The 25,934-nt window shown below is 36.6% G+C and overlaps 1 protein-coding gene across 1 annotated transcript; it reads right to left on the bottom strand.

Moving 5' to 3' along the window:
• Positions 1 to 2,699: 2,699 nt before the first annotated feature.
• Positions 2,700 to 25,934, bottom strand: LOC5565432 (N-acetylgalactosaminyltransferase 6). The gene is made up of 5 exons (XM_021854877.1): positions 25,637 to 25,934; positions 11,454 to 11,839; positions 11,018 to 11,376; positions 3,099 to 3,979; positions 2,700 to 3,036 (listed from the first exon to the last, which is right to left on the bottom strand). Exons 1-5 carry the CDS (start codon positions 25,685 to 25,687, stop codon positions 2,857 to 2,859), a joined length of 1,857 nt encoding a protein of 618 aa, XP_021710569.1. The 5' UTR covers positions 25,688 to 25,934; the 3' UTR covers positions 2,700 to 2,856.

Here is a 25,934-nt window from a genome sequence, read left to right as displayed (position 1 = left end):
TATTATGTGAATGATGAACTAGAGCATCCTGATACTTGGAGTGATGAAGCAATAATTATTTTTTGCATAGATACATAGACATAACATTCGTATGAATGTTATCACGATAATTTGAAATAGAAGCATGAAACGAGCTCACCAATTTATAATCCATTGACGACAGGTCTGCTATAAATCAATTTCATTTTCACCACCAACACACCTAACGCACACGGCCTAACAATCATAACAAAAAATTATCCAACCAAACCGCGTAAACCAAAAGAATCCACATTCTCAAAAGCGCGATAAACGAACTGAACTGCAGAACGAACGACACGACGAAAACTGATTATCTTGCTGTTATAAGGTTTTGATGTTTTTAAGTTTACATGTACATGACAAAACACGAAGGCCCCGACGCTCTAAAAGCTTAGAAACAGTAGGCTTATTCGGTATACTCAACTCAAAACAGACCAAAGCGTCTCTTACACTCCTTGTAATATCGTAGGATGCCATTCACCGCTCTTTTAACAGAATTTCAAAGTGTTTAACGCAAGATAAAACGTTTGTTTGGCTGTGAGAAAACATGTTTTTTTATACATAAAAAATTGAATTGCGTATATGTATGTTGGCACCGAGCAATTTGTAGCTCAAAATAAAGGTTTAGTCGGCATTCATCAAAGTATGAGACCCCAGGAGGAGATAATTTGAAAGCGTTGGAAGGTTATTATTCTTGTACTATAACAAGACAATACATTTAGTTACGATGAGAAGTTTTTCGATCTGCCATAACAAAATTATTGATAATCATTTCTGTTCCGATGAAGATGAAATAAATATATAGAAGATATATAACATAAAATTATATGAATTCCACTCTAGCATTATACTTTTGCTTGAATCAACGAGTATTGCAACACTCAGTTGAATATTAAATCACTCCCCAAAAAGTTTTGCATCACTACGAAACAGGAAGATTCACATTGCTATATCTCGAGATCCTTATAATTTGCGAAGCGGCGATCTTGAGCAAAGTTTTTCAGCGGATCAAGGACACCCGGAAGAAAAATAGTTTGGTTCGCATTTTTGCCGCTAGGTGGCGCTAGTGAGCATGTAAAATTAAGCAAATAACTTGTGATTCACATGAGATAGAAAGATCAAGTCCTCGACTAGGTTTTCCAGAATATCAAGGACATCCGAAAGGCAAACAGTTTGGTTAGAAATTTTGCCGCTAGGTGGCGCTAATAAGCATGTAAAATTTAACATTTTAAGCAAGTCCTTCTTGTGATCGACATGAAATAGAAAACTTGAGTCTTCGGCAAAGTTTTTCAGCATGCCAGGACATCCGGAAAGCAGTCCTTTTAATTCAAAAAAAAAAATCGCTTACTGCTCATGAGCAAATAAAATTGAGGATTTCAAGCGAATAACTCGCTGATCCTGATATCACAGAAAATTGGAGTTTTGATAATCCAATTATTAAAACCAAGGAAATGATTTTCACTAGGTAATGAAGTGAATCAGGACTGAATCTCTGGAATATAAAGTGAATCAGACAAAAACTCTTCAATTTTGATGGTAGACCTGAATCACTTAACGATAAGGTAATTCAGGAATGATTTGATAAAAATTTAGACCTACGCAGAATCTCTTCAAAATTAGGTGTATCAGTTATGAATTTATTGAACATGAAATAAATCAGACCTCATTAGAATCATTAGATAATGAAATCAATCCGTCCAAAATTGCTTGGAAGACATAAATCACTGGAATATGTAGTTAAACAAAAATAAATAGCTTTTACTCGATATGACGTAATTCAGACTGAATCATGTGATTATGAAGTACCGTAAAATGGGGTGCTAAGGACTCGTGGGGTTTTAAGGGATTGAACTTCGCAATCAAGTTCGACAAATCACAGAAACCTAGTAAGTCGATATATAAGTCATCTGAAAAGCTCGATTTGATCAGAGGATTGTGAACTGCATTATGTAATAGGAGCTGCCTATTAATATGAAGTATTGTGGTTTCAAGAAATTGAAAACCTTTCAAAACACTTTTGTTCAAATTTTATGGTCTAAATACATTTATCTACAAAACTATCTATTTACGTTTAAAGAACTTCATAGTCGGCTCTCCAAAAAGATTGAGAACCACTGGTTTAGTGAAATACCTAGCACAATGATCACACTATTGTGGATCATTTTGATTCAAATTATATGTTGAATAGAGTGACTAATAATCGAGACTAGGTGACCTATACTTATTATATATTATACCTATAATTCATTTATGACCAATGTAAACAAATTGGCAACAAACCAATAATTTTCATGGTACCTTAACCGGTCCACGCCAAAATCGAGCCATTGTTTCTATCACCGTTGTAATGACCAATTTAATTTACCTATTTTGAACTTGGTAAGCCACAAAAAGGCCCACAGATACATCGAGATTGGCAGGATTGATGTCTGACCCATGATCTATTTATTGTATATGCATTGCCGTGTTGCCCAAATCGAACCATGCCAAAATTGAACAGGGCAAGACATTATGACCTAATACGACGGATTTCTTCTAGTCGAGACTAGACGGCTTTACAGTTAATTTAAATTCATAGAAAAGTTTTGGAACAAGGGCCCCACAATCGGATAGGTTGATCTACCTATTTGGGTCTAAGAAACTACTACAGCTAGTTACTCCATTGAAAAACTCGTCGATATAGTAAACAGGATTTATTATTCACCAATTTATTGATAACACATTATAAGGCACAAAAATATGTTCATTGTATAATTTATTTAAAAGTACCAGTCTATGAACAGAAATCTTGTATTGAAAATAGAGCGTTTACTCTACTTTCTATATTCAAAACCCTTAAGGTAGTAGTTTTGCCCCGTAGCTTTCCCAGTTATTCAGATTTTCTTCATCCACAAAACCCCACTCCCACCGTTGGGTTTTCTTCCTGTGGTCACACTTAGAAACTACCACCTTTCGTTCAACGAGATCAAGGCACTGATTCCTAGTTGGCTTACCGTGCCGAATCATCTGGGTTTCCTGGAAAGTAATTGAGAAGACATTATTATCCAATCCAATCTCTAAAGACCTACATCACTTACTGTGTCGTACTGCCACAGCTGATTGCCCTGTGATTCGTGACAGTTGAACAGAATTACCTCAGAACCATCACTTGACGCATCCAGACACTTGTCTACGCTGGAGACTCGAATATCTCGGTAGTAGGTCAATGTGAAAAATTGATTATTCTGAGGATAGGTTCTGTTCGCTGCACAGCTGAACACTCCAATCGGTTCCTTTGCTTTGTGGTTCATAGAGTCCAGACATAACTTCGGATTGGCTGCGCTCTGAACTCTTCCCGATGCAAAAGGCTTTGGATCCCGCAAGGGATATCGCACCACCAGGTCGGGAGCAACCTCCTCCAGAAACCACTTGAAAGGTTTGCACTGTAACCTCTCACGTAAAGCCTTCTGTTTCGTTAGATCTCCCGCATCAGTTTGATCAAACTGAGGATTTCGTTCGTACAAAAACTGTTTGTACTCATCCATCCACACTTCAGCAACTCTTTTGAAGTTCCTGGTGACGAAATTGGTTCCTCTTGGATTCGGAAACGGTGCATACCCCCGATACACATGACCGACACGTGAACAAGGGGCATCCACCATTCTACCTCCGCACTGCCAAACCTTGAAGCTCAACTCGTACTGCTCACCACCCCAAATGTCCAGCCCTTCGTCGTATCCACCGAGCTCCCAGAAGAACTTGGCACTTATGGCAAATAGACCCCCGGCCATGATGGGGCTTTCGAAGGGTTCCGTTGGATCCACCATGTCTTGCGCTCGCAGCGGTAACCGCTTGTACAGGAACTTCCAATCGAATGCACCACGTTTGCCCTCATCTTGGGCACGGTACTGGAATGTGTCGTGAGCGATTACATCGATGAACGGGCAAACACACGTCCGGTAGTCTTCGGCGATTGGTTCTGGAAAGAGCAGATTGAGGAAATATGATAGAGGTTACGCTATGTTCATTATTTTAGGTGATTTTTACTGAGAACATCTCCAAGAACCTATTCTTGGAGATGTTCTCAGTAAAAATCACTTGCTTCCTTAACCGAGTGGTTAGAGTCCGCGGCTACAAAGCAAAGCCATGCTAAAGGTGTCTGGGTTCTATTCCTGGTCGGTCCAGGATCTTTTCGCAATAGAATTTCCTTGACTTCCCTGGGCATAGAGTATCATCGTATCTGCCACATCGTGTCTCATAAGAACACTAAGCTGAGAAGCAGGCTCTGTCCCAGTGAGGACGTTAATGTCAAGAAGAAAAAGAAGAAGAAGAAGAAAAAGAGGAGGAGCACAAAAGTTAAACTTCGAAATTATCAACAAATGTTCACAAATTTTATATGATCAGCGCATCTAGCTTATCTGAAAACTTGATACTAATCTTTTAAAAATATCATGAGTATTTTTTTTGAATAGATTTCTACATGATTCTAAAAGTTTTTTTCAGAATTTTAAAGGGTATTTCCAAAGCATTGCTCTAGAAGTTTCCTTTGAAGTGCCTCTAGGGATTTTACTTCGATTTTTTCCAGAGTTTAAAGACCATTTCAGGGCATTTTATTGATTTCTTACGGGATTTTCTCCAGACAATACTTCAAAGAAATCATAAATTCGGGCAGACATTCTTTCATGAATTGCTTCAAAGTTTTGCCAAGAAAAAAAACTACAAAAGTTTCTTCTAAAATTTGTTTTTGAAGATTTTCTAGAAAAAATTCTTTAATGTTCACAGGTATTTTAATGATATTTTTAAAGTTGCTTTTTTATTTTTTAAGGGATATTGTTTTCAAGAATTAAAGAAACAATCTATTCATTTGAAGGGCCTGCCGAGAATTTGATTAGAAACTCCTTTGAAGTTTTCTGGACATTCATCAATACATTATTCTAGGTACAAACTCTTGAAAACTAACACACTCGTGCTTAAAGACTGCTTACGACCTCTAGGAGTAGCCCTGGTCGTAATATTCCGGAACAGGTTCCGGAAGGGTGTGATGTGGACATTTTTGGACCATGATATAGTTCCATCATATTTTTTCTTGTTTCTGGCGTTACGTCCCAGTCGGATTAGAGCATGCTTCTTAACTTTAAACGTTTTTTTATTGAGAGGTTTCTTTGCACATTGAACATATCAGCATGTGTATATCTTGGAAGTCGAGAAAATTTCTAACCAGAAAAGATCCTCGACCAGTGGGGCTCGAACACATGCCCGTCAGTTGGGTCTTGCTGAAAAGTTGTACGTTTATCGCTACGCCTATCTGGTTGGGTCGCACAAATGAAATTCCCGAAAACTATTATATCCAAATACCCGGAACGGTAATCTATACGACCAAATTAGGAATATTTTGTCATCCTACGAGTCATAATTCTCGTTTTTTTACTTATGAGTAAAAAGATGTTTTATCGCTGACAAATTAGCACTTTTGGACTCAATTTTAATTTTAAGACCAGTTAAAATAGGGAGTTCTTAAAAAAATCGGGAAAATCTTCATCAATTTATTTAGACATTTCAAAAGGATTTCAAATATCTGGTGAAATCCCTGAATGAATTTTCGAAAAAAAAAACATGGAGATATGTATATGAATTTCTTCGAAAATTCATTCGTGGAGTTTATCAGAAATGACTCCAAAATGCAGTAATCTCTACAGCGATTTATCCATGGAATTCCACTATTGATTTCGTCGGAGATTTCTCCGGAAAGAATTTTTTGTCGCTACCAGATTTTTAGGCCGGTTTCATTAGGGTACCAAGAAAACCTTCAAAATTTACTCCAGGACATATTAGTCGCTTCAAGGATTCTACCAGGCATTCCTCCAAGAATTATTCCAGTGATTGCTCTATGAAACCCTATACAGCATTGCCTTTAGAGATCTCGTAAGGAGTTACTGTAGTACTCAAGAATTTTTTCTGAGATTCTTCCAAGAATTTCTCCAGGAAGTCTTCAAGGCTTTCCCAGGGGTTACACCAGGACAACTTCTTCAAGGATTATTCCAGAAATTCCACTATGGATTCTGTTATCTCTACCTATTTCAAGCGGTATTTATTATTGTACCGTATAACTCTGGTACCTTATACTTGTTCGTACCTACGGGATTTCTGTGTGGTGAATACTGGCTGCCGTAAGAGCAGAAGGGAGACTTCCCGTACTGTGGAGTGATTAACATATTATTTTATTCTTTACTTGCAGGATATAAAAGATTCCTCCAAGGATACTTGAAGGGATTTTCCCATGTAGTTTCCTCGAGATACCACCAGGAATTATTCCGGAGATTCTTTCAAGGATTCCTCCAGGAATTCTGCAAGGGTTCCATGAATTCTCCAAGGATTTTTTCTGGTAATTCTACAAATTCCCTCAGAAATTTCTCCCGGGAATCATTGTGGGCCTTTAAAAATTTCTCCAAGGGTTCATCTTTGAATTTCACTAGAACCTCTTTCAGAGATTCCACTAGGTATATAGTTAGAAATTACCCCAAGCATTCCTTCAGAGGTTCCTTCAAGATTTTTTCTAGTAACTCCTCCCCTGAAAGAATTCTTCAAGGTACCTAATATTGAGAAATCCCTGCAGAATTTAATGGAGATATTCTTAGAGTAAATAGAGAAACCCTGGAGAAATCCCTGAAATAACCCAAAGGAATTCTTGCAGTAGTTTCTGGAGGTATACCCGGGGCTTCTAACAGAAATGTTTCTACAAGAAATTACTTTATGAATTACTCTTAGGATTTTTCTGACAATCATCTATGAATATCCCCATAAATTTGGTCCAGGCATCCAAAAATTCCTCCAAGGATTCCTTCAAGAATTCCTCTAGTAATTTCTTCAGAGATTTCACCACAAATTCCACCAGGGATATCATAATAAATTACCTCAAGAATGCCTACGGAGAATGCTTCAAGGATTTTTCTAGGAGTTCCTCCCTTGAAGAATTTTTTGGTAAATTCTTCGTGTAACCTCTAGAAACAAATATGGAGAAATCTCTGTAGAATTTCATGGAGGAATTATTAGAGTAACCCATAGAGAAACCTCTGGAGGAAACCCTAAAAAAATCCCTGCAGAAATTCTTGCATGAATTACTGGAGGGATACCCGGGAAAAATCTGAATGAATTCCTGGAAAAAAATCCTTTGAAGGATTTTTAGATTAACCTACTTGGTGGGGTAATCCGTGAAGAAATTTCTGAAGAAATTGCTGAAAAAATCACTAATTCCAGCTGATTTTCCTGGAGTAGACTCCAGAAAAAAAGTTCTGTAGGATTTTCTCTAGGTTACTTCGGTAAATTGTTATGAAGGGTCACATAAGGGCGATTCAGAATTTAAAAATGCTCGAAAATCCAATCTCCACAGAATAAATTTTCAGTTTTCTAGGTGGTTATAATGTTTGTACGTTCATTCCAGTACTAATGTGTTTGGAATATTTTTTTCAAAAAGGGCAACCTTCAAATCACCACCTAGAAAGCTGAAAATTTCACAGAAAACTATTTCTATGGTTAGGATGATATGGAAGATATGGGAGATTGGATTTTCAAACTTTTTTTAATTTTTAACAGCTCCAGATCACATGGGAAAATTGATAAAAAGATGTCTAAAAGATTACCAGGGGAATTTTCTGAAGAAATTCCTGCAGGCATCTCTAGTGGCATAATCCCTGGAGAAATTTTTGGAGGAACCTTTGGAGACAGTCCTGGAAAAATCTCTAGAGCAATCCCTTTGGATGCTTGTAGGAATTCTTGTAGAGAAATCCCCTGCATAGTCCTTGGAGGGTTCCATGGAGAACTTTCGGGCAAAATCTCTGAAAAATCCATTAAAAGAATTTCCAGGAGTAATCCATGTAGTTATTTTCCTGAAGGAATACATGCAAAGATTTTCCTAATAATTCCTTGAATAAATGTATTTTTGTTAATATGCATCACTAGAGAAATTTCCAGTGTAATAATTTGGAGAAATTTGTGGAGAAATCTCTGGAGGAATATCTAGAATAATTTCAGGAGAAATCTCTGGAGACATTACTGGAGAAATCCTTGAAAAAATTCAAAAGTAATCCCTGGAGGTTTTCCTCCATGCTCCCTCCATGTTAATGACAATGCACGGTACTGTCAGTTTGTGTGACATTGGACCAATCTATTTATAAAACTAATAATTAACTAACAATTATTGATTACTTTATGTCACGTTTCGAAATACAGGTGTGTTCCGTTTTTATCACGTTCCGATTTTGTCACGTTCCGATTTCGTCAACAAATTATTCCGTTTTCATCAACACACATTTTTTTTTTTTTTTCAAAATATTCGGAACTTTTTTAGTTTAATATTTATTTTGAAGCAGTTTAAATGCTTTTCAATACCCTCTGAGTTGAATTTTCGACATTATGTTAATGTTGAGCAGCTATGATACATGGTAGGTGTCAAATCATATACGATTCTTATCGACTAATCAATTGGAGTTTTCAAACTTAGTATGGTCTGTTGATTAAGATTGCCCCATCCTTCAACAATCGAGAGTTGCTCTGGCAACGTCCTAGCAACAACTGGAAATTGTGATCAGTTGAATACGTACTGGACAGAATAAAGTACGTATTGGCCGTTTTGCCATACAAAATGGTCAAGTTTGGAGATCTGAATCTCAGCTTTTAGTGTTCCGATTGATCTGAAATTTTCACCACAGCCTAGATATAGCATAGATTTTACTCAATTAAAATATCACTGCATTTGAAACACAATCTTTTAAATTATTGAAAATCGCTCAATTTGCAAAAAATTGCAAAATTCAATTTTGAAAATATTTTGAAAACAATCAGTTTTACCGAAAACTGTTTTGTGCGCAAATTTGTGCAAACTGCAAATTTGTGTGTCTTATCAAATTGTAATTTTTGCAGAAGGACATATTGCTCTAAATATTTTCATTTAAAAATTATTTTTACTTTAAAATTTTGTCATTTTTATCAAAATTTGAGATTTGCGATAACTTAAAAGTTCGTTAATAAAAAACTATGAATTTCTAGCCTAGCAAATTTGAGGTTACTTTCTGCGGTGAAAATTTCAGGTCAACCGGACAACTGAAACCGAGATATAAGACTCCAAACTTGATCATTTTGTATGGAAAAACGGCCAGAGAGAGTTGCAGAGACCTCTCCATTTTCTTATATAACATAGCATCAAAGCATTTATGGAATTTGATAGACATAGAGGCGTCCATTAATTACGTAAGATAGTTTTGGCGGCTTTTCGACCCCCCTGCCCCTTTGGTATGAATTTTTGTATGAAAATAAAGAATAATTTGTATGGCACGTCAAATATCTCAAACCCCCTCACTCACGCATTACCCCTTACATGATTAATGGACGATCCCATATATGTATATGTTGAACTTAAGAATGTTTGGGCAATGGCAAGAGATATGATCGAGTTTACTTTATTTTTGATAAGACTGACAATCCCGTCATATTTCGGACATTATCTTCTATCTCACAAACTCGATAGCATTGTACAAATTATAGCAAACAGTCATTTATTAAATCCTATTCCAAGGGAAAGACGAAGAGGTCCAGCAAAACTAAGCAATCTATAGAAGTTGCATCGATGAAGCGATAAAGGGCTGAAATGGCTGACAATTTGAGAAATCCATCCATCCAAAATTTGCTGGGATCTTGATCTTTGAGCAGGCATGAACCCCTTTCCCACATAGAGACTAAAAGGTTAATTGGGAGACTTATACCAACAGCTATAAGTTAATTCATAAAACTTTACAAATGAGTTTCTTATCAACAAGTTCTAATATGGTGATGTTCTGAAGTTTGTACACTTTTGTGTTTTTTACACTTTTGTGTTTTTTTACACAAGAAACAGCGAATATTCATTTCAGTTTGCAAAACTTTTGTAACATATCTCCACATTGAATCGCCAATCGGGTGTGGCCAAAAATTAAAAAAATAAGCTTTCACTTGATAACTGCGGAAGTGTTTATAAGAAAACTAAGCTGAGAAGAAGGCTCTTTCTCAGTTGGAATGTAATGCCATAAAGAAGGAGAAGCAGAAGGATGAGGATGAAGAGTAGAAAAAGAAGTTGTTTCTTGTTTAACATTTCTTGAAAAAAAATGATCAGCTTGACCCACTTCCTTGTAGTTATTTTAACAAATATGACGCACCTTATGATGCAAAGCACATTTATGTGATTATCGCTTTAATATTCTATATTACATTTATTAAAATTTTAACCAAGAAAACTAAACTATCGATGATTTATTATGATGAAAATGTGTATTATCCTGACAAAACTGCAATTTTCTTTTCAAATTCGTAAAATATTTTGTCTAAGAAAATTATTCCATTTTTGTCACGGTTCCGTTTTTGTCAACTGAAAATTGCCGACCGTGTTGATAAAAACGGAACATACCTGTAGTTGTTTAAGCAATAAGTTGCAGAATTGGAATTTGGATTTTTGAACTTTTGAATTTGATATTCATATACCACAAGAGAAGTCAAAAACCTATTTCAATTGTTCTATTATTGCGGTATATGCGTTATCTCAAAAATATAGAAATTTTCAACAAAATTTAACGTTGATCATTTAAGTACATCTATCATGAACTTATATACCTGCTGCATTTATTTGTTTGGGTTCTAAGCTAAACAATCACGGTCTTAAAAAGCTTTTCTTGATGTATCATTTAAAACTGTTCTTCCAACGATCAAAATCGTCCAATTTTGAAAGCATCCATTGGGAATATTATAAGCTCTCATTTTCATCAATAATATACATAGAAAATATAGTTTTCGAATAATAATGAAAACCCTTCTTATATCGCAATAATAGGGTATATACATTTTTTATCGCAATAACGGAATATCGCAAATCTTTTTGCAAACACTTTGTTTGATGACCACCCTTCTAGAATTGTCATAAAATAAGTTCAGAATGTATCATATTCTCATTACAAAATTTCATGGGATAGTAATCAATAAATGTCATATCATTTACCTATTAGCGGCGGTAGCCAGTTCACGTTGACCTCTGTGTGTGAGTCGAGCACGATCAGAACATCTCCGGTGGCGGCCTTGGCACCGGTCAATCGAGCCGTAATCAATCCCGATCGCACCGGTAAACTGATCAGCTTCACCTTTGGTGCCAGTTCAGTTCGTACGAAGTCTTGCAAGGGCTCCCACAAAAACTCCTTGGTGCTGTGATCGTTGACCAAAACAATTTCTTTCAATAGATGTGACGGCGAACGGTTCAGCACGCTGTAAACAGTACGCAGCAACGTGCTCCAATGTTCGTTGTAGAAAATAACAATCACGCTGACCGTTGGCAATTCCTGCAGATAGCGTTTTTTGCGACACCTGAAAGCTAGAGAATGTTGAAACAAAAATAGGCTTTCAATCAACCTGTGCCCTAGGTCGGTGCGGCATAAACTCACTGTATATGTCTGATGTCTGGCACAGAGCGATTCAATACAATCATATCGCTAATCACCGCCGAATAGCCATTTTCTTTGAACAGCTTCTCATTCAGCTTGATGTCTTCCAGTTTTTCTAGCTTGAGAGGCTTCCCATGTTCGCCGGGGCCTTCCCGTTCGGCTTCGTACTCCATATATGCATAGTCATGCCAGTCGACCCGCACTCGATCCACGTTCCTCGGACGACCGTTGAAGAATGAGTCTTCGCTGACGTAACGATAGTAGAGAGCCTTCTTGAAGTTGGACAAACTCTGATACTTGTGAATGATGAGCACCACAGTGATGATCATGCAGGAGAACACGAACAGAAGCTTGAGAATACATTCGCCGATCGTGGCCTGTCGTATCTGTGAATCGATTTGAAAAGAGAGACCATAATGGAAACTTATTAATATTTCAATTCATTAGCTTGCCAAATTTCAACACTTTTTTTCGTTAATTCAATCCCATTATCCCTCATGTTGAACTGGAGATTAATCGCAGCTTACACAGTCTTCCCCTTTGTATGATTATTGCATATTTGTTATGCAATGTAAACCCGCATCCACTTATCCAACTTATCGATTCGATCATCCATTATTCAGAATTGCCGGATTCTGTGATGCATCTTCACAAAAGTGCACTTGCTGATGACATCATCTCATGGCCAGAGTAAAATATGTACAAAGTTCTAAGTACACTAAAACCTCAATTTACGAAGTCTTTTTTTACGCTACCTCAATTTAAGTCACTTTTTTTACGCAGTAAACTCAATTTAAGTCACTTTTTTTACGCAGTGCGTAAATTGAGTTTTGTCAATTCTGTGGAAAATGATTGACCTCCGTTTGGGGAAAACCGTTGGAAACCCATACAATATAGGTATTTTCGGAGTGGGCACGATGAGGGGATGACGAAAATCAATGTCCGACGCCATTTTGGAATCCAAGATGGTGACCTCTGGTTTGGGAAAACCGATGGAAACCCATACAATATTTTCGGAATGTACACGATGAGGGGATGACGAAAATCTATGTCCGACGCCATTTTGGAATTGAATCAACAAAGCTACCAAAACGAATGACGGGCTACTTAGCCTTAAGAGTTTAGATTTTATGCTATAAATAAGTATCATCAATATACAACTACTTAAGTTTGTAAATACTCAGGCCCATATATCGTGGTCCTCGGAAGTACAAAAACATCGACACAATCAATACAACACTTCGTTTGCAAATATGGACAGTAAGAACCTTGGCAATATTGAGGAACTATCTATTGATGATTGGTTACGCTTGTATATCCTAATGCCCATATTCGATAGATATGTTAGAGGACCAAGGACATCCGCACAAATTCATACAATACACCGTCTACCCCCAGGAATGGTAAGGGGCCTTTGGAGTATTTGAAAACTATCTTCTAATCACTTATTATGGTCGTAGATCCAAAGGCTTTTATTCGATAGAGTCCTTGGAGCACCAAAAACATCCGTATAAATCAATAAAATATTCTGTTGACTTAAATGAATGGTTAAGAGACTGTGCCATATTTAAATACTACTGTTTCGTCCAGGGTTGACCAGGCCCTACGTTGTGTTATTTTATTGGTCCCAGAGGGGCAGACGAATGAACGAACGGCAGTAAGTTTCACACTAATTTATTGCCACCACCGAGAGGCAGTGCTCCTGCTCGGTGGGGAAACGGCACGTTACAACAACAACTTACAACTCACATTACATAGGGAATCGTGTCTCTTTTATACTCGAGAGGTAGTACAAATGTGCATAGCATTACAATGATAAGGTGCGCCGACAGCTAGCATCACGCAGCCCAAAGCAACAGAACGAAAGGAATTGGGCTGCTAGCTGGGGCGAAAGGAGAAAAATTGAATACGCACTGCTGCGCTGCTGCTGTACCTTACTGCGCCTTGCTTGCAGTGAATGGGAGAGTCGTTGCGGTGAGACCGAACAACTACTTATAGACCATTGATCACGTTTGTAGATTCAAAGGCCTATATTCAATGAAGTCCTTGGAGGACCTAGGATATCGGTACAAATTATAACAATACTCATTTTACTGCTACATATAGATAAGGACCTGTGCCATATCAAAAAAGCATCTTTTGATAATTGGTTAGGCTTGTTGATCCTAAGATCTATATTAATCTGTATCGAATTGGAGGACCTAGGACATCCGCTCAAATTATTACAATACACCGTTTACTCACATGAATGGTTAGGGGCCTGTGGAGTAATTGAAAAGTAACCTCTAATCTCTCATTACGGTCGTAGATCCCAAGGCCTATATTGAATGGGGTCCTTGGAGGACCTAGGACATCCGCACAAATTTTTACAATACACCGTTTATTCACATGAATGGTTAGGGGCCTGTGGAGTAATTGAAAACTAACTTTTAATCTCTTATTACGGCCGTAGATCCCAAGGCCTATATTCAATGGGGTCCTTGGAGGACCTAGGACATCCGCACAAATTATTACAATACACCGTTTACTCACATGAATGGTTAGGGGCCTGTGGAGTAATTGAAAACTAACTTTTAATCTCTTATTACGGCCGTAGATCCCAAGGCCTATATTCAATGGGGTCCTTGGAGGACCTAGGACATCAGCACAAATTATTACAATACACCGTTTACTCACATGAATGGTTAGGGGCCTGTGGAGTAATTGAAAACTAACCTCTAATCTCTTATTACGGCTGTAGATCCCAAGGTCTATATTCAATGGGATCCTTGGAGGACCTAGGACATCCGCACAAATTATTACAATACACCGTTGACTCACATGAATGTTTAGGAGCCTGTGGAGTAATTGAAAACTAACCACTAATCTCTTATTACGGTCGTAGATCCCAAGGCCTATATTCAATGGAGTCCTTGGAGGACCTAGGACATCGGCACAATTTATAAAAATATTTATTATACTACTATGAATAGATAAGGGCCTGTGCCATATCAAAAAAACATCAAAGGATCGCTAAATATGTCAGATCATTGCAGGTATATATTCCAGGAAGTTTTTGGATGAACTAGAAAACCTGTTGTACTCACTTAATTACCAAAACTTGGATCTGACAATACAAACGCTTCCTTTAAATATAACAATCTTCTAGGGTCCAGTATTGTGAGACATTCTTCTACATAGAAATGATAAATTGATCTCCGTTAACTCATGTAGAACCATATGCCCAAACTCCAAAGAGTTTTTGGAAAACCTTAACTTGCACACATTCTAGCCTGATTAAGAATTCAAGGTATTAATAATATGTTAATGGTGCTAAAAGAGCATATTTTTTTCTAAATAATATAAATTAATTTCGTACCAGTAGACTCCAAACGGCAAAACCTCGTTTTACGAACTGAGCTCCCTCGTTTTACGCACTGATTCAATTTACGCACCAACTCAATTTACGCACCTCCGATCTAGTTCGTAAATTGAGGTTATAGTGTATAAGAATATGCCTTCGTGATGTGATCAGCCGGTGAGCCCTCGGATCATCATTCCCAATTTAAAATACGACAATGCTGAAGTGGTGCTTCAGTTTTACCTGGCACAAGTAACTTTGGTGGTCGCGTGATGCCTTCACGCTTTTAGCCGGGTGTGTGGCCTTGACCGTGGCGCTTTGTCTCATTTGCTTTTATAGCAGCATTTTAAATACATACAACCACCCTTTGCTTATCTTTCCGCACCAATGTCAATGTCTGTTGCGGCGCCAAGCGTGATGATCGTGGCTAAGCTATCTAATCATTTTGCAATTAACTTACGATCTCGCAATTCGCTCTTCCTGAGTGAGTTTGGTTAACGTTCAACGCTCCGTCATCGTAATCATCGTCATCATCGAAACTTCAAAAGCAGTTTTTCTATCCAAAACTGAAAATACTTCGATGAAAATGTGTTCACTGTGTTTCGGTGGGAGAATAGAATACAGTGAACACATTTTCTTGTAAATTTTCTTGATTTTGAACGAAAAAACTGCTTTTTAAAATTCCGAAATCAATGACGGATCCTGCCCCCTTAAGAGAAGAAACCTAAAACATTACACTTCATCTTTTGGATGTTGCATCTTGAATTACCGAAAAAATGGATAGCTTTGGTAATCCAGGTAGTTTAAAAGGTTGAGCGAGAGCCGCAACCCCATCTTGTATCGATGTTCTTCGATCGGACTGAAAATCAGGGTAAAAGAAGATGATTTGCAAATTTTAGAATTTTATATTAGGGGGAAGTGGGACAAAATGACCCCCAATGATTTCATGTCACAAAACATGCAAAATCACAAAAAATCATATAACTTTAGTAAAAATGCACGGGTTAGGTTGACGTTTGTAGGGCAACTCATGGGATTTCATTTGAGGAATAATCCAGGAACGCCGTAACCCCCTTGCCAAGAGAGGTTGTATTGATGTTCTCCGATCGAGCTGAAATTTACAGGAGTTGTTTTCCTATCCAGCTTTTTACGCTAGCTTGCTATAAACTGTGAATCACCCCATTCTGACATGTCTTGCCTTCACTATAATTGTTATGGATGGATCTAAGTATGCTTTTTTAAGTTGAAATTTTTCTTGTTGACAAAGCAATGTCAAAAATTTTGTAGTTCTGATTCTAGGAAATTGGTATCGATAAGCTTAAAATTGCCTATTTTATACTAATGCTCTGATCATTTTAGGTTGAATACATAAATAGCAGAGTTATTGGTTCGGATTGTTGCTGGAGAGAAACAATGGCATTGAAGCTAAAATAAATAAGGAGATGATATCTCCATAAATCGTATATGTGCTATTTTCTTCATTAGTAGAATAACTGAAAATTAGGAGGACCTTGAAAAAAAAAAACATATCGAGGAACGGCCACGGCGGTTCTTCTGATAGTGTTCGTTTTATCAATTATTGCTTTGGTTTTTGGTACTTTCTCCAATTCGTACCGATAGAACGTGAAAATTACCTATGACCCATCCCCTAAACATGTCACCCCACAAATGTTGGACAAAGCCACTTATGTTTAAATGTGATAAATGTTTAAGAATAATGCTTGTTGTATGTATGAAGCTGGACATTAATGGCGTAGACATGGACGAGGAAAAATCTGTGGACATCTTGTACCATCCTTCTCGTTACAGACAACTTGCATGGATTATAAAATTTTGGTGGCCCGCCTTTTCTAGTCGTAATCTAAAATCCAAAACAGCCCAGCCAACAAACTACATAATGAATCGATCTATCGATCTCATTTCTTCAAATTTTGTTTACATTTTCATTGGTTCGGTGTAGCAATTGTTCTAATGTAGAGATTTTTGGTCCTACAGTGCCTAAAATGATAAAATAGGAAACAATTACTGTGAATTGTGATAAATATCCAATAAGAGTGTATCTGGTGGAGAAAATAGCCGATAATGAACGCAGCGAAAATTTTTGACAGTTCAATAAGCAATCTGAAATCAGAACCTACTAAGATCAAACCATAAAATCTGTTGGCAATAAATGTCAAAATCGAATCACCCCCTGTATTTTTATAGCGAGCGTAAAAAGATTTAGAAAAAGAAAGATTTTTCGCAAAATTTCAGATTTTTATATTAATGGGGAACTGATACAAAAGAACCAATAATGATATATTGTAAAAAAACAAAATCAATTGATCTGCTATAGTAAAAATGCACGGATTTGTATGGAATTTGAAGTGTTTACTTTAGTTCGAACAATTGAATATGAAATTTTGTACCGTAGTGAATCAAAATCCGGACACTCCGATAATATTCAATTATTTTAGCTTATTTGAATGTTAATATGTTTTGATTTTATTCATACTCTTGAATTTAAATATTGAAGATTACATACTAGCATTTTTAATATAGTTAGCTTTGTCAAATAATTACTAAAATAAAAATAAGTTAGTTGTGTCCGACGGACGTCATTCCATCGCGGTCCATTTTGATTCAAGTTTAACGATGTTTGAACGCACAAGCCAAGGCACGAATAACGTTTAGTGGAATTAAAAGTGTGTGATGTGTTTTTTGTGGATTGTGTTGAAACAACTTAGGTCCAGAGAGATACTGATAATGTTCGATGACATTTCTGGTGCGAAAAATGATGCAAATGTGTATTTAATTTTGTATAAAGTGATTGTCCGAAATTATAAGCCAGTGATTTTAAATCCGGACAGCATATGGAAAACCTAATTTTACTAGTGTAAATTATTTTTTCGAAGATAAAATAAGAGCAGACTTGAAAAATATATATGAACAGCTTTAAGATTTATCAGAACAAGGGTCAATGTGAGATAAATTGTGTAAATCTTTCGTGATCAGAACCAAGCTGCACGTAAATGAGCTCGAACTACATGCGCTTCAGTTCAAGCAAAGACAAATTAAAGACCCCCATGTCCCTTGAAGTTGCCTAAAATTTTATGGCTCATAAGGTAATCTAGAATGCCGTTCGAAGTGTACTGCGATCTGTCAAACTTGGGTACCTTTTGCACTACCGAAGGACCAAATGCAGTACTAGAAGTGGTACCCAATCTGAGCCCGAGTGAGACGGACCTGGTTCAAGTGTTTAAAACACTTATAATAGTTACGTTATTTTTTAGTTGTGGCATTATAGGAAGAATACGTACATCGCATTGAAACAAGAACAAAATTTAAACGAGTTTGTGAAGTTTTCCTGAAAATAAATAAAAATATTCCACATTATATTATAGGTGTCCGCATTTCGATTCAAAAGTGTCCGGATTTAAAAACATCATTTGTATAAGGTGTCCGGATTTAAAGACAAGATAGACTCTACTATTTCATTGATTTACTTGTAATAATCATTAAAAAATATCGAAAATTCCATCACTTTCATAATGATCTGAAGTATAAGAATGTGTTAAATAATAACATTTTGAGAAAATTTGCCATGAAGATACATAAATCGGCGTTTGAACATTCATGCAGTCTTAAGCGTCCGGGTATTGATGCATCACGGTAGGGCGACTCAAGGGCTTTCATTTGAGGTGTACCGTGGTGAATCAAAATCCGGACGGTATCAATATCTGGATACTCCAGGGCCGCATTTACGGGGGAGGGCCGAGGGGGGCATGGCCCCAGGCCCCCACAAATCTTGGCAAATATATTTGTAGTTAAACCAAAGACTTTTACGAGTAATTAGAATCAATGCAACAGTGCATACTTTTTTAAATTGCATCATATGATTCGAAAGCTTCAATTTATTTTAAGAAATCCGCAATAATGGGTGAAATTAATACAAATAAACTCAAATGAATTTCCGTAGCAAAATATTAGAAAATTGAGAATGGGATTTTTTGACATCATGAGAAACAAGAAGAGAGCGTAGACGGACGTTCAAAAAATGTGGCTGTCATTTTTTGCATATAAAAAGTTGAATTTCGTTACATTAGAGTTCTGGCTTATCATGCATATTTGAAATTTCTACAATTCTTGAAAATACCTGATTTTTGTGCAAAGTTTCATCAGTGAAAGTGAAGTAAAATGCGATATTTGAAGAAAGATTTAGCTTTTGCTGCTGGTTGAAGCTTGTTTGTAAATTGAAGACCTGGAGAAATTTGATGGAGTGGGAAAGCTGACCCGGAAAAATCACTGGATTTGGAAGCAGATGATCCTGAATATCAATTGAAGGCTTGCAGGTGTCCTTTTTTAACATCGAGAAGTGCTTGGAATTACGATTGGAGAAAGCAGATGTTGACCATCAATTTGGTGAGAGAATTCTATTTGATTATTTTTATAAAGGCTTGCTGTGAACAACTCGACTCTAGCTTCATGACTAATTTGTGTATGGATGTAACCAAGGATAAGTATTTCACAGCGGCACTTTTTCCGAGATAGCATTCCGGAATTCCCAGGATGCTTTTCAATATTGGCTGTGCAAGCAATTAGAATAGAATAGAAATGCCCATAACACTTATGCGCAGGGCTGCCACATATACAGATTTATCTGTATTACACGGAATTTCTTATTCTGACACATCAAGATTTGAAGTAATTTTTATACCAATCGCTAGCAGAACATGTTGTCAAAAAATGTCAATTCTTGAACACGCTTGAAGTAATATACAAAAGATTTCATTGCTTGATAATTTAACTTTCGAATTTATCATTACATTGATTAGAGAATATTATTGAATGACTTATGAAAATCAGTAATAAAATTATTCACCAAAATCATAAGTTAAACTTACGAATTGTAACAATAATCGTTGTTGCGCCAAATCATAATTATTTCTTAAGAATTTATTAGGCTTTTTTGCCTCACTGTACGTAAAATTGAATTCATGCAACCCAAGCGTACACGCATAAATGTTGTTACACAAAATTCAGCTTCAAAACTTTCTAAAATTCTGCTTCTTTGCTTTTCTTCAAAATAAATGACACATGAAGATGCTCTCAAAACTAGGTTCATCAACTGTTTTATCTAAAAACTTGACTGCAAATCCACTTGCAGTAGGATGATCGCAGTTCATTTCGGCATAAAATCTATCTTCGTTCCAAGGAATAGAATGTTTTCCATTTGAACTTTTTGTCACCACAGCTAAGCAAGCGATTCGAAACCTTCGCCTTTACTAGACTTTACGACTCTGGTTAAAAGCTCCATAAAATACATCTTTGCCAACGGCGCACGTGCTTCATGAGGGAAACACAATGTAATGAGTTGCACCAATGACTATGTGCATGTACTCCGTGACAGCAACGAAATCTGTACGGGCTAAGTAGATAGTTTATGTTGAAGAACAAAAAAAATGTCAAACAAGCGATAGTATAGCACAGAAGGAAAACCTGCCCAAACCGCAATTGAAGTAGAAGAGTTTTACGTTATGCACAAAACTAACTTGAATTACAATGCACTGAACTAATTTGTCTTAATAACAGCATCGTAAGCAATACTCGAAATCGTAAAAGTTTCTACTATAAATCAAACAGACAATACAACGACAAGTTGACAAATAACAGTAACATCAAATGTTGATTGCATAGGGTATCTTGTTGTATGTTCAACAGCTTTGTTAAGGATGGCTCAAAATTCTCATAAATTTTCTGTGCAGCATCTCACTGCTGATTATTAGAAATTTTTGCGAACAAAGAAGGGATAACCAGCGAAAACACTACAAGTTTTCTAATATAGCCATTACATCCAAGTTTCCTATATACCCATCAAATGTAAAAATGTAGCCATACTTAGTTCGATCTTCAACCACCCAAGTCGTTTTCAACTTGTCCAGGATCAGTTCTGGTAGAAATCTATTTCATCCAAATAATTTGCAAAAATGGCTACCTCCATTTCCATCAAGTAACTAGTTTTCGAATGGAAGCCCACGTACTCAAGTAACAATAAGCATCATCCATAAATTACGTCACGCTCTGAGGGGAAGAATTTCAAAGCATCCATACAAAAGTTGTAGCAAGGGGGAATGGCATTCAAAATTGTCATTTTTGCGAGACGTAAACTTTGGACGTTCCCTTAGTAAAAGCAATGAAACACGTTACTTCTGCTTCATTCCTATTGTAAAACAGTTTAAATTCCTTTGATTCGATTCCATCTTTACGAATCGCTTAACGATTAATAAATGAAGTTCAACTATTACATTTAAATATTTTCTTGAGTTGGAATATCATTTCAATTAAAATAACGAAAGTAATCCAAGAATCAATATGGACGTATTTATGACCCTCAACGCCGGTATTTATAGAAAGAAGTAATAATTAGCGCATATTAGCGGGATATCACCCGATGATGAATCGATAAATCACTTTGTGCTATGCCACCGACACCCGATAGCACCGAAACCAGTTCAATATCTCCAGACTTTATCCATAGAGAGAGAGAAAGAGTGTGTCGCCGCTGTTTGTCCGATTTGTTCCACATCATGCCGCACTTGCCACTTGCCAAGAATCGCCCGCGACTTGCCGAGCGAAGAAGAATCAGATACACCGTTCGCAGATGGTCATTAAATTCGAAGTCTCGAATTAATTAAGAACCCGCCCCGAAGATGACCACCGAAAAGGTAGGGTATAGAAAAAGGCCGCGAAATAAAAAAAACGCAGAGATAGGTAACACAAATAAGAAAATATCACACATGAATGCGATCAGGGATGGCTTATGCTTGCTGTGGTAGGGTGCGGCTTATTTTTCGGAAGTTGTCAGAATCAAGAGTTTTTATTTTGTGCTCTCTGAATTCGAATTGCGTACAAAGAGAAACCTCTTGAATTTGTGCCAAAAATATTAGGATTAAGAAATTGCGCAAGTGAATTAGAAAATAGAAAGTTAATTTTGAAGTTATAGAATATGGCCTTTGATAAAGTTCACATAACATTGTTATTTTCCAACCAATTTTAAATATTTTAGCCACGTTCTCTTCAAAATTTAATTTATTTAAAAAATTAGAACATAGAATTTGTTCAAAATTATAAGTAGAGTATAAGTTAAAACTAGTTTTTTTCCTTTTTTTAATTCCTTTGTTACAAACAAAGGCGTGTGGCGGCGAAGGATGAACCATGAGCTCGCTCAACTCTACGGCGAACCCAGTATCGTGAAGGTAGCTAAAGCTGGAAGGATACGCTGGGCAGGGCATGTTGCAAGAATGCCGGACAACAACCCTGTAAAGATGGTGTTCGCTACGAATCCGGTCGGAACAAGAAGGCGTGGGGCGCAGCGAGCTAGGTGGATTGACCAGGTGCACCAGGACCTGGAGAGCGTGGGTCACAGTCGAGGATGGAGAGAAGCGGCCATGAACCGAGTGAATTGGCGAATTATTGTTGGCGAGGCTTTATCAAGATAATTGATGTGAAGCAAAATAAGTAAGTAAGTTACAAACATTTTACATATTTGTTAAATTTGACCTAAATACACTCAATGTGAATTTCAAAGTAAAATTTTTAGCTAACATGAAACCTAGATACTTAAATTCATCTGACCAATTTATTGGAATCTCTCCTATCGTGGCAATATGTTTACTTGAAGGTTTCAAATAAAAATGAAAATATTGTATAATATTGGTCCGAAAATGCTGCCTTGAGGAAGACCAGCTCTTCACAGAAGTCTTTCAGACTTGGAGTTCTGATAGTTAACCTGAAGTGTACGATTTGACAGATAACTTTGGATTATTCTAACAATATATGTTGTAAAATTATTTATTTTTTTTACAATCATGCCTTAATTCCAAACACTGTCGAATGCTTTTTCTATGTCTATAAGAGCAAAACCATTAGATGTGGACCATCATTCTGTTCAAAATGACCTTTTCAAAAAGTTTACTGATGAAAGAAAGCAAGCTGACGATAGCTGGAAGCTTCTGCAGGATTTTTGTCCGGCTTTAAAATTGGTACAGCCTTGGCATTTTTCCATTTGTCAGGAACTGAAAACATTTATTAAGGCGAAGTAGGCCGTCATTGAAATTTGTACGCATCGTTGATGATTGTTGCTAATTCATCTCACGATTTCGAATTAAAGAAAATCAGTTGAATTTGCACTGACCCAGCTGAAAAAGTATCAGCATACTTTATGCATATTAGCGAGTACAGTGATACATTTTCAAGTCAATATAAACTATCAAGACTGAGTTTTATCACTTTGAAATGCAAGCTGAAAAGTCATCATTGTTGCCAAAGCGAATGACGGGCTACTTAGCCTTAATAATATAAACCAAGAAGAAGCCAAGAAGCAGGCTTAGGAAAATCTAACGATCATTGACACACGAGCCATAATTCCTTCCCATTTATCCGTCTGCATTCACACAACACGCATGACATTTATCGTACGTGGAACAAAGACACACACCACCTACTGTTGCCGAACACTTTGTGTCACCACGTGTTACATTCGCTGACAGAGGCGAATATTTTCCATTTTCTGTGCTATGTTTACAATCACAGGTTTGATGATCCAATGGATTATTATTGAGTTGTTTCCGGTGACATTACCAGAAAATATGAAAGTTATTATAAATTTTATGCCAAAACACACATCACCCGAATGGCTCGATACCGTTGAAGTCTGTGAGAGTTTCTACTCTTGAACACTCTCGCGTCACGTACCAAACGAGAGAGTGAATATCAACATTCATAAGGCTAGTGGATACGAGTAACTGACACTGAAGAAGACTGAAAGTGGTAGTCGAAATACGCGTATCTGTCAAAGATAAGCATTTAGGAGCAGAATTAAAAGGTACACGGTACTCCATCTACTTTTAAGTTTCTCAATTTGAGATTCTGCTCAGAGGATTCGAACATTCATTAAAGAGTCATAAGGCTCTCCGATTGCAATGTGCCTCGAACTGTTAAACTCTCTGAATGTTATTCGATCGGTTTATTCGAATCGATATCCAGACACTGGCCAGGGGCTTCCTATTTTTGATTTTTTTTTTTTAATGATAGTCTTCACCTCTTCCACATCAGTCTCCCAGGAAACATCGCTTATCAAATAAAATTTGGCCGTTAGAATTGTTTTATGAATTATTCCTTGAGCGATGTTTTGCATAAAAATCACCAGAGAAAAAAATGGTATTGCCAGTCAATTTCCGCAAGTCAATTTGAAGCAAATTACCTTGCTTCCCAATGCATTTAAATGGCAAATAGGCAGCTACGAAAATATATTTATCAATCTGTGTTTCAACAGAAACACCCAAAGTTTCAAAAACTTTGGTTTCATACGACGAAAAAGTTGATGTTTTATACGCCTATGAATGATGACAGCAACTTCACCACATGCTCCATCTAGTCGATCATTACGATGAACAAAAAAGTTTTGATCTTCAAATCTTTCATCTTTTGAAGATTGCAAATAAATTCCAGTAATAACTGCTGTATGTATGTTATTAGCTGTCAGAATATTGGACAGCTTGTCCATTTCACCATTCATCTAACGAGCATTCCAAATCAAAATATTTGGATCCATTAGGGAAACGTAATCCAACAACAATTTTATTAGTAAATTTTACACCAACTTGAACTGCTTCAGCCATAGTGGTAGGTTTGAAAATTGTATCAATCATTTGCTTCAATTGTTCAGTTAGAAAATCAAAATCAAATGAATCATCCACTCAGCTGAAAGTAACTGGCACTGCCGAAGGGTACATGTGGTAGATGAAATACGCTTATCTATGAAAAGATAACTATTTAGGGTAGAATTGAAAAGTACAATATTCGAATTTACTTTTTCCCTTTACGTTTTTACTATTAAGTTGAAGTTGATGAAGTATCTTATGATATTCACGAGTTCAATTGTGTATAATTGTGAATATTTTATTAAAGCAAAAGATATTTTCATTTAAAATGAATTGAAACCATTACTAAGGCTTTTTGAATGGCTTAACACAGCGTAGTAATCAATTTTATTTTTAATATTAAGGTTTAACTGGTTAAAAATAAAAAAAGATGACACTTTTCTTGAGAATTCTTGTAGAACGTAGCAAAAAGGAATTTTAAAAGATTTAAAAGATTTTTTTGACACACTGTTGAAAATAATAATCAAATTGTGTTTAGAGGCATGTAAAAAGTATTGGAATCGGTTAAGTATTCATAATATTATGATCAAACATAATTTTAAAAAATAATAAAATTAGTAAAAGTATGAAGAAAACTATTTTTAAAGTTTTAGACAAATTCGAAGTTCTAATTTTTTTTATAAATTTAATTTTGAAGATAATTGTGCTAAACGATTTTAAATGGGTTGCAAAATAACAAAATCATGTTAACTTCAAATTCATTCAGTAACTTGAAAATTCACCTTCAAGTCGCATGCGCCTCCTCAAAATCTCAATATTTTTGGCTCAAACTTTGATGTTTCTTTTTTTAGATATGTGATTCGAATTTAGAAGACCGCACGAACTTCTCATTTCGAGAACTTTTGAAAAATAAGTCACACCCTATTGCTGCAGCCACGTTATGCGAGGAGATTGGGGACTTTATACGCATTGGCCAAACTTTAAGGCAAGCGACAATTTCGCATGGAAATTTGGACGGGAGTCGAAAAACTGGTTCCACGATATCGTCCGCGTGGAGTTTTTTTACGATTATTTAAACGCATCCAATAACAATCGCTCTAGTTAGATTGGAATCGTTTGTCAAGTGTTTATCACGCAATCGATTTAAGTTGTAAGCACCGAGGGTGCATACTTCACTGATAACGATTCGAAAATTACCGTACCTTGCGATAAGCAGAGTGTTTGATTTGTCTGAACATCCGTGTAACTTTCATCCCGTCTGGAGCGATATGACTAGTTCTTCAGAAACAAGTATAAACTTTAATTGCATTGATAACACGTATCCCATTTATCACTCATACACAACTTTGGTCTGATAGCATTTTGCGATCTTTGACTTAAAATATATCACAACACTTGTCGCACACTTTTTTTTTTCGCGCCGTCTTCCGATGCTATCAACGCGCAGTTCGCTTCCATGCGAATCCGTCGACCGTTTGATAAAGACTGCCCAGCGGTATC

Source organism: Aedes aegypti, chromosome 3 (genome assembly GCF_002204515.2).
Source record: "Aedes aegypti strain LVP_AGWG chromosome 3, AaegL5.0 Primary Assembly, whole genome shotgun sequence".
In the NCBI taxonomy this organism is placed as follows: Eukaryota; Metazoa; Arthropoda; class Insecta; order Diptera; family Culicidae; genus Aedes; species Aedes aegypti.
The sequence above is the reverse complement of the archived record's forward strand: the minus strand, read 5'-3'. Positions and strand labels throughout refer to the sequence as shown.

Excerpts from the sequence above, each read along its gene's own strand:
- LOC5565432 (XM_021854877.1), bottom strand. The coding sequence starts at position 25,687 with ATGAAAGTTACACGGATGTTCAGACAAATCAAACACTCTGCTTATCGC. Across the intron at positions 11,377-11,453 it reads CCAGACATCAGACATATACA|GTGTCGCAAAAAACGCTATC; the intron begins GTGAGTTTATGC and ends TCTAGCTTTCAG. Across the intron at positions 3,980-11,017 it reads CTGGCTACCGCCGCTAATAG|AACCAATCGCCGAAGACTAC; the intron begins GTAAATGATATG and ends TGCTCTTTCCAG.